At 39.8% G+C, this 9,834-nt stretch overlaps 1 protein-coding gene across 1 annotated transcript; it reads left to right on the top strand.

The window, feature by feature from the left end:
* Positions 1 to 92: 92 nt before the first annotated feature.
* On the top strand, positions 93 to 7,252 carry LOC134755817 (mannose-1-phosphate guanyltransferase beta). The gene is made up of 6 exons (XM_063692427.1): positions 93 to 506; positions 638 to 880; positions 2,474 to 2,603; positions 2,925 to 3,086; positions 4,632 to 4,796; positions 5,452 to 7,252. Exons 1-6 carry the CDS (start codon positions 333 to 335, stop codon positions 5,685 to 5,687), a joined length of 1,110 nt encoding a protein of 369 aa, XP_063548497.1. The 5' UTR covers positions 93 to 332; the 3' UTR covers positions 5,688 to 7,252.
* Positions 7,253 to 9,834: the final 2,582 nt, after the last annotated feature.

Raw genomic sequence — 9,834 nt, 5'->3', positions numbered from 1 at the left:
ATTCGTAAAGACAAGAAGAGTGATTCATGAAAAGAGAAAGATATATATCCTTTATATCTATATCCCCTGAGCTACCCATCTCTAATTGTAGTTGACTTTTTGTGTGACGTGTAAATTAGTCAGTGTATTGCAAAATGCAAACTAGAAAAATAAAGAAACCAATCCAATAGAAAACAATTTCGCGGAATTAATAACATTAAAGATTACTAGGAAATTGGCAATTGCATACCTATTTTTGTGATATATATTTGTTTGTTGTGTAACTAATACAATTAATTGTAAAATTGGTCAATAGTTCGGTGGATAAGTAGGTTTCCTTATTTTATAGAATTATGTGCGGCACCGACAAAAAACTAGGTGAAATGAGGGCTTTAATCCTAGTTGGTGGTTACGGGACTCGTTTGAGACCTTTGACTTTAAGTAGGCCAAAGCCCCTGGTCGAGTTTGCAAACAAACCAATTCTATTGCATCAAATAGAAGCTTTAGTGGAGGCTGGTGTAACACAGGTAACATCTTAATAATTCTTTGATTCAAATTCAATAGTCCTATTTTGCCAAAATAATAATAACCAGATCTTGTTCAGTTAACAATAGAATGTAAAATGTACTTGTATTTGAAAGATTTTTACCCTTTACAGGTAATTTTAGCTGTGTCATATAGAGCAGAGGAAATGGAAAAAGAGTTAACAGAGAAAGTGGCTAAACTAGGTGTGTCCCTAACGTTTTCCCATGAAGTGGAACCTCTTGGCACAGCGGGGCCTATAGCCCTGGCAAAACCCCTGTTGAGCAAATGTTCCGAGCCATTCTTTGTTCTAAATTCTGACATCATTTGTGATTTTCCGTTCAAAGAACTTTACAAGTTTCATAAGTCACATGGAAAGGTAATTACTACACATTTTAATTTTTATTTATAAAATGTAGTATAATTTTATTGCTGATGAGGATCTACTGTATGGTCTATACATGCAAAGCTCTATAGTTCTATAGTTGGGATATCCAAATGTTACTTAGCCCTTCCTACAATTTATACATCTTAAAAGATCTAACTATACATAGTGTATCCTTTAGTGTCAAAGGTCATGATGATGATTGATGTCCAAGTACAATATATTAATTAAAAGTTGACTATCTTAATAAGCTCAATAATAATTATCTTCAAGATTTGCTTCGCAATATGGTAGTGTATTGCTAGTTGATACCAGTTAATGACTTAACTGATAACTACACTATTATGACCTAGATGTAGAGTGAAGGAAATTTACAGGATGGTAAAAATTTAAGCAAATTGGATATTGATATGGATTTTTTTTGCTCATAAATTCATTTACAACCATATTCACCAGCTTTGATTTTCTAAAACTAATAGCCATACATATAGTTAGACCTGGTACAGTTTCATACTTGCTGGCAAGATCTCAAGGGATCTATATCGGGATTCCTAAAGTTTTTTCTCCTATTTTTGCTTTCCCTGGTAATTATTGATATAAGTATCATTTGTCCTAAAGCTCATACACCCTTATTGTGGTTGCCTTAACATGTAAAGGTTGAAAATGGAAATGGCAAATTAAATATGGAAATATGGAATGGAGTAAGCAACAATTTGGCACACAAAATTAGACTAGTTGGTTATTATGGCAAAAATGCTTAGGTCTTAATATGTTTTAGGAAAATTTATAATCATTATGGCTATTAAAATTAGGGCTATTAGGACATAAAACTTATGTTAATATAGTTTAGAACAAAAGTTTTTATGAAAACCAATGTTATGGTAAAGAAAATTAGGATTTTTGATCACTATGGCACCAATAATTATAATAATTAATCAATAGTTTAAATACTCACACAAACACAAACAACAAAACAACAAATGGTTAAAATGGTTAGGGCAAGTGATTTTAGGACAAAAGTTGTTAGGAATGTAGAGGGAGACCCTACTGAAGTCCATGACCCCTAAGAGCTCGTTCCCACTATGTCGGATGTCAGAACGATTTTTAATCGGGTGTCGTAGCGGCAGAACATTTTATATGAAGCTATTCACCCACGAACGACAACGATTTTGTGTCGGATCCGACATAAATTATCGTGCGTTTTGTCAGCCCTCCGTCCGGAATAAAATCGTGTTGGCGGCGCTGTTCACATGATGTTGGATTTCGGACCGACCCCGGCCGCGCCGCACCCCCTGTGCCTCCCGCGCGTCAAATGAGAACCTCAAATGGCACCAGCTGCGGTCGTGGCCGACAGCCGACTAGTGTGAACAGAGGCACCGACACCCGATTAAAAATCGTCCCGACAGCCGACTAGTGTGAACAGAGGCGCCTACACCCGATTAAAAATCGTCCCGACATCCGACATAGTGGGAACGAGCTCTAAATGGGTCCCTGTTATTCTATAGTACTTATACTTAGTGTGTATAATTGTTACTTGAATAGAGTAATTGCAATGTCTAATCAATGACACTTGTATATTTATTTCAGGAGGGAACAATTGTAGTTACAAAGGTAGAGGAGCCGTCTAAGTATGGAGTGGTTGTGTATAAAGAGGATGGACAGATTGAGAGTTTTGTGGAGAAGCCTCAGGAATTCATTTCCAATAAAATTAATGCTGGTAAATATATACTTTTTCTATATAATACTTTTACAGGTTATGGTTGAGTATTTAGCTACTAATGGATTAATAAAATCAGGTAATAAGAAACATATACATAGGTACCAAATTGTTGCTGCACTTAAGTTCCATAGTGTACATACTCTGACATTTAAAGAAACTAAGTCCTTTGAAATAAATCAGGGTTTTATTGGAGTTTTTTTTTTTAACCATGCTGAAAGTGGATTTTGCAGAATATAAAATGCTAAATAAACAATATTTACTTTCAATGTTATTTTTCTTCACTGTCTTTAGTTTCAAAGTTGTGTTAAATTTTTCCAGGAATGTACATACTTAGCCCATCAGTCCTAAACAGAATAGAGTTGCGCCCCATGTCAATAGAGAAGGAAGTGTTCCCATTCATGGCGAAAGATGGGCAGCTATTGGCTATGGAGCTGCAAGGCTTCTGGATGGATGTGGGGCAGCCGAAAGACTTCCTTACTGGTAAGCACAAAAGTAGGGTCCATGCAGTCAAATACGTCTGTGAGAAATACCGCACAAGAGCGTATTTTAAAAGCTTTTTTTAGTTTCACCTGTCTAGAGTTGTGCCATTCCCGGTAACATTCCCCATTTTGTATGGGGAAAAACAGATAGATAAACAGACAGCGAATGTCTGGCTGACCAGGCTGTATCTTATGAACCATGATAGCTAGACATTTAAATTTTCACATATGATGTATTTCTTGTGCCGCTATGACAACAAATACTAAAAACAGAATAAAATAAATATTTAAGTGGGGCTCCCATACAACAAACGTGATTTTTTGCCGTTTTTTGTGCGCGAGTCCGATTCGCACTTGGCCGGTTTTTTTTATTATCTTCAAGATATCAGATTATTATAACATATTTAGCGATGCCTGATTTCTTTTAAAAATATAGTGATATACGTATTGATAAATAAAAAATCAATATCATTACCGATTATCGATTGGGCTTACCGTGGGACTTAGTCAATATATTTAAGAATGTCCTATAATATTAATTTTATTTTAATTTAATTTATTAAGATAACTTCTGCTTAGCAACTGAATGGATTTGGATCGTAAAGATGAACTTGAACTTCAGCCATTGACATAATTGTTTGATACATTTCTGATAACGGTAATATAACATCGATAAACTACCTGCACGTACTCTTATTATCAGCGTAATTAAAATATGTTAGATATTGTTTACTGTGTTTTACCGTGCTGCTGTTTAAATAGCAAAAAAATTAAAACTTCAAAAGTAGACCTTATGACATAGCAATAAAGTTTATTAATGATCCGTCAACTATGTCACTTCACTCATGGTAGGTACATAACAACCTACATACCTAATTAAAATTCATTCGAAATACAGGCGAGCTGATGACTGGATTTATATTTACCTACTCGTACTGTCAAATAGAGGTCGGCTGCGGCTGTATAAACAATATTTCAAAAAATCTGACTATTATTTAGTTTAAAATGTTGTTAATAGCAAGTACATAGTGCAAATAGCAACATGTGTAAGGTCATAAAATCTGAATTAACGAGTTTTTGAAACGAAAAATAATTATTATAATTTAATACAGCTTTAATTTGAATGGCATTTTTAACAAACCCCTTTCTTTTTCGCTAATCTCTTTGTCGGTTAATGCTACCAAAGATTTATACTAGATCAGTAATCTCTTTGACAATTTTGTACTTGGATTTTGACACCTACACGAGATGGCGCTGTACGGCTCAGTATATTATGTGGTTACTCTGGTACTCCAAAATTTACGTTTGACAATTCAGTGACTACAAAATATACGGCGCAGACGTACAGCGTCATCTGTTTCGGCTGTCAAACTAGTTTGCACGTTTTTTCTTAGACTTTATCCCTCCATTACAATATAACTCTGATGCTACTTACGTAATTATTCCTGCATAAATAGTGGCAGAATTACAAGTTATGGAGCAGAATAAGACTACCATAAAAGCTACTATCTACCATAAACTCATTTATAGGGTTTTTGTTTTCCAGGAATGTGCCTTTACCTGAACAGCTTGCGTCAAAAGGACTCTAACAAGTTGTACGACGGTCCCGGCGTTGTTGGCAACGTGCTGATCGACCCGACGGCGACCATCGGTAAGGGCTGCCGGATCGGGCCCAACGTCACCATCGGGCCTGGCGTCGTCATCGAGGACGGTGAGATTCAATGATTAGCATATTTATTAAGAGCCAAATGTCTGCTGATGTACATAAGCGTCCCAAAGGATCTCCTCAACAGCCTCTATTCAAGGGTTTCCTGTAAAATTTAACCTGATCCCCCCACAAGGAGGATTCTGTGGCTGCGTCCTCAGGTTTTTGCGGACATTACTCTAGTAACCTATTAGATATAGGTGCCAAATTAGCCTCTCTCTATTGACAGCTATTAAAGTTCAATTTAATATTAATATTATAACATGCACTAGACTAGACTAGACGGTTAAATATTGGCTCTGTAGGTTAATTTACCCCTCACACATAGTAGATTCATCAGAGGGCCTACCGCGAAACACGAAAATCGAAATTTCATTATCTGCCTCTCTATCGCTCTTGCATATCCGAGCGATAGAGGCAAATAATGAAATTTCTAATGCTTAAATAGCTTTGATTTGATAAGATTTGTGCTGAACTGTCACCTTTTTCTGAGGTACACGGCCCGCTTCGAACTTTAAGATACGTCAAATATTATGGATTAGATATGTCAGTGTCACAAGTGCCGTTTTTTCAAACAAAAACGTTACTTTTGACTTAAATCTTAAAGTCCAGATCGGGCCGACACCGACAGACGGCCAAGATGAAATGCCTTATTTTCCAGGTGCATGCATAAAGCGCAGCACGGTTCTCCGCGGCGCCTGCGTGCGGCAGCACGCGTGGCTCGACAGCTGCATAATCGGCTGGCGCTCCGTCGTCGGCCGCTGGGTCCGCATGGAGAACTGCACCGTGCTAGGCGAAGACGTTATAGTCAAGGACGAGCTTTACGTCAATGGCGGGCAAGTGTTGCCACATAAAAGCATCGCGTTGTCTGTGCCTGAGCCACAGATTATAATGTAAGGGGCGTGTGTGTAAGAGCTGCGAAGTTTTTTTATCAGTTACATATTAATGTTCTTGGCGGCTGAGTTCGTATATAGAACTGCACCGTGCGCCTATAGTGCGCGGCGTGCTATCGTGAACTTTGCCGGACTGCACAAAGGTTGATATTGGGGTGTAGCCGCGTTCTTTGGAGGTCAAAGAGTTAAAGAGAAGGGGTTTTTGGGCCATTTTATTTACATCTATCCATTCGCCGGACATTCGGTTATCTTGCTGCTAAGACGGACTGGACTGGACATGTACGTTTCTCTATTCTTCTTAGAAGAAAATGTCCTAAAAAGTATAGATGTTATAACCCCATGACTGATGCTTCCATGGTGATATGGAAAATACATTTGAATTGCGAGAATAATAGAATAGATGTTATTCCGTACGGTTAAAGTGCCACGAAATGGCGTCATCTCAGCATATTGCTGTGGCTTCCAGCGCTGATCTTCCGATGAGACCAGCGCTGATCTTCTGGTGAGAAGCTTGTCTGGAAAGGTCTAAAACAGTTATTTAGTTATTGAGGTCCAAATATATGAAACACAAATTTCACAAATTTTGTTAACCCATCTATATTTTTTCGCAGTTCTTACATACATTGATAAAAGGATATTAATTTAGTATCAAAATGCAAATCGATATATTATACGTATGATTCGCTTAAACAATTGTTTAAAGACAAGACTATATTTATTTTTTCATTAGAGATATAATTTGCACAATAAGTCAATAAGGAAATTGACTGCAAGAGAGAATTATAATTGTTTTATTTTTAACATTACCTATTGTAATTTAATGAATTTTACAGAACTTGTTTCTTAATAAGATGCATTGTCATATATTTTCATATACCATTCATTTATTTTGTATTTATAAATATGATACTTTTATTTTGTTTTTAGGTACTATAACTATATCTTGTTCCAGTTTAGCTATAAAAGTATACTTAATTTTAGCTAGCTTTTTAGATTGCCAAGTAAATTGAGCTATCATCTTTGATAAATGTTATTTTAAGTACAGGTATCTCTTTCATTTAAGAGCAATGGCAGTACAGTACCATTTTTAATTAAACAACCCTGTTACTTATTGTTCATCTAATTTGGATCATACATTTTACTCTGCAGTATTTAACCAACCTATATTATGGAAACAGATGAATAATAATAGCGATAACTGCAAGGGGTTAATTTAGCATATTAATTAATATTAACATAACGAACTTGAGACATTCCCTTGTATATTTTTTGCGCTAATATTTTGTACTTTATTCTTATTGATTGTAGAAATGTTGTAGATTAAAAAAAAATCGGTTCCCTAATATTTTTATATTTTGTACAGAGCCATCTACATCAGCTGTCAAATTCAAAGCACGATTTTTTTACTTTACATCTCTTGTACAAATTGATAACTCTTTTTTCTAAAGTACAAACTAAATTTAAAAGAATGATTAATCCTCAATTCTAGAATTTTTCTTGTACCTACGATAATGGCAATAAACTGCCGTTTTACACCAAAATTAGATGTACCTACTTTACTTATAAGTAAAATAAGAAAAGTAAATAAATATATCATTTGAACAGAAAGTGTTAGCATTTGCTTTCTTTTTATTATGACATAATATTATTCTGTTTTGTTATTCATTTACAAGAACTTTCTTTTTTTTTTCTTAAAATTCCGGTATTACTGAAAATAGTCTGATCTAGAGATGGGTAGGGGTGAGTAAATACTGAGTATTTACTCGGTATTTACTCAAAGCATACAGTAAATACTCGTATTTACTCATTTAGGTGAGTAAAAACGATTATTAACAAAATTTCAATATTTTGGTGAGATTTAAGTACTAAATTGGTTTTTATTTAATTGTGTTAACGTGTATTAATGATATTTATGTTATAAGAAGCTTATTACGCTTAGTTTTCGGCAAAAAGGTGATTATCAGTGAGAGTTCATTTGGAATTTAGCGGATATAGACGTAACAAAGTATAGTTAACAATTTTGTTTTAAATAAGAAGATACTTAATTACTTACAAAGTTACTTAATTACTTGCGTTCTAGATAAGTGCATGTTGCAAGCTGATTCACATATTATACAGTTTTTAACCAGTTGTTTATTAAAATAAAACTGCGACGAAAATACTTAACAATATTATAGCTCTTACCAGATAGCGCGGCGATTGTTACATAGTATGTATAGTAGTTCTTACGGCTAACTCTTTGTCTATTGTAAGTAAAACCGCACGTGCTACTACCTGCAAAAAAGGTTCGGTCATAGGCATATAATTCTAATAGGGTATTTGACTACTTGTCAAATCAGTTTCTTTTTTCGAACTGTCAAAACGATTTTGCTGTCGAGGCGAACATACGCTCTTTGCCCTCGACCCCGCCGCCTGCGTCGGAGAGGCAGCGCGTCAGGATCAGCTTCGCGCCCCCTCTCCGACTCCTCCTTCTGCAACATGACTTGTTCGCAGAAGGAGGCCACCGCTTCCCAATGCCTATTGTTGCTCAGCATCGCCGCTATGATGCTGTGCAGCGACAGGTCCACCACCCCTGTTGCCGCCCTGAGGGCAGCTCTTTCCACGGCCCAGCGATTGCACTCTTCCAGAGTGTGCTGGACCGTGTCGTCCACCGCGCCACATTCGTGGCACTGGAGCCGCGGCTCCCTCTTAATTCTAAACAGGTAGTGTCCGAAGCAGCCGTGTCCGGACACTACCTGCGTCACCCTATAGGTCAGGGCCCGCCTCCTCCTGTCCACCCACTCATTCATCACCGGGAGGATAGCCCCTATGGTTCGGGTTCCATAGTGGCTATCCTCCAAGGCATCCCTCCATCGCGCTCGTAGGCGCTCCGCGGCTGCCTGCGCCATCCTTTCGGCCTCCTCCGTGTCTGGGGGCTCGTCACGCCTCCTGGCCTCCGCCCTCAGCTCGTGCCCCTCCGCCAACACCTCCGCGTGCAGCTCCCACGGCGGCGTGCCGGCAAGGAGGAGGCACGCCGCTGCATGAGAGGTGGTGCGGTAGGCCCTCACCATCCTCTGGGCCACCATCCTCTGCGGCTGGCGGAGCAGCGCCTTCGTGGCCTCCGTGAGTCGTCCGGCCCAGATTGGGGCTCCGTAGAGCGCCGTACTCCGGACGACCCCCGCATACAGCCGTCTGCATGGGGCATTCGGCCCCCCTAGGTTGGGTAGTAGGCGGCCCAGAGCCGAGGCAGCACCCACGGGACGAGGAGCCATTCTCGTGAAGTGCTTCTTAAAGGTCCACCTTCTGTCCAGGACAAGTCTCAAGTACTTAAAGTGGGTCCTGATCTGGACAGATTCGCCCCTAACCCTTACAGCGGTGCTTGCCGGCAGCCGCCCCCAGCCCCTTGGTCCCCCGAGGACCATGGCCTCGGTTTTCGGCAGTGAGACCTGTAGCCCGAGGAGGCCTATGCGGTGGACCGTGAGCTCGGCTGAGCACCTCCTCCAGCTCCTTTCCTCGCACGGCCACCAGTGTGTCATCCGCATAACACATGGTGACCATGCGCGGAAGCTGGACCCCCCGGATTACCCAATCGTATCCGAGGTTCCACAGGAGGGGCCCAAGGACAGACCCCTGCGGAACCCCTCACTCCATGGCCCTCACACCCCTAACCCCCCTCCGCTCGTAGTGCACCACCCGCCCCGTCAGGTAGTGCTCTACTACGCGCCTTAGGTAATGCGGCACTCCATGGTAGCGGAGTGCCTCCGCGATTACCGTGTAGGGGAGGGAGCCGAACGCGTTGGCGATGTCCAGCGACACTGCCACCACTCCCTCTCCCTTACCCTCCGCTGCCACTCCGAATTCCCTCAGAGCTCCCACCGCGTCTACGCCTCTCTACGCGTCTTTGTGTGCGCCTTTGTTACGCATCTCGTTGACATATTTTAGACTGGTTCTGTAGCGTTCGACTCGCCGAAACTCAGTAACCCTAGAGGGACCCCACACAGCCTTGCAATTTTTCTGTAGTTAATTTTGAATCTTATTGCAAGTTCCATAGAAATTGTAATTCAATAATCGGTTAAATTGACCGAACCGTTTTTAATTGAGTGGGTAGCACGTGCGGTTTTACTTACAATAGACAATGAGTTAGCTGCAAGGGCCAGCTTGAAAATTAACGA

The sequence above is a fragment of the Cydia strobilella genome, chromosome 1 (genome assembly GCF_947568885.1).
Source record: "Cydia strobilella chromosome 1, ilCydStro3.1, whole genome shotgun sequence".
NCBI lineage: Eukaryota > Metazoa > Arthropoda > Insecta > Lepidoptera > Tortricidae > Cydia > Cydia strobilella.
The sequence above is the reverse complement of the archived record's forward strand: the minus strand, read 5'-3'. Positions and strand labels throughout refer to the sequence as shown.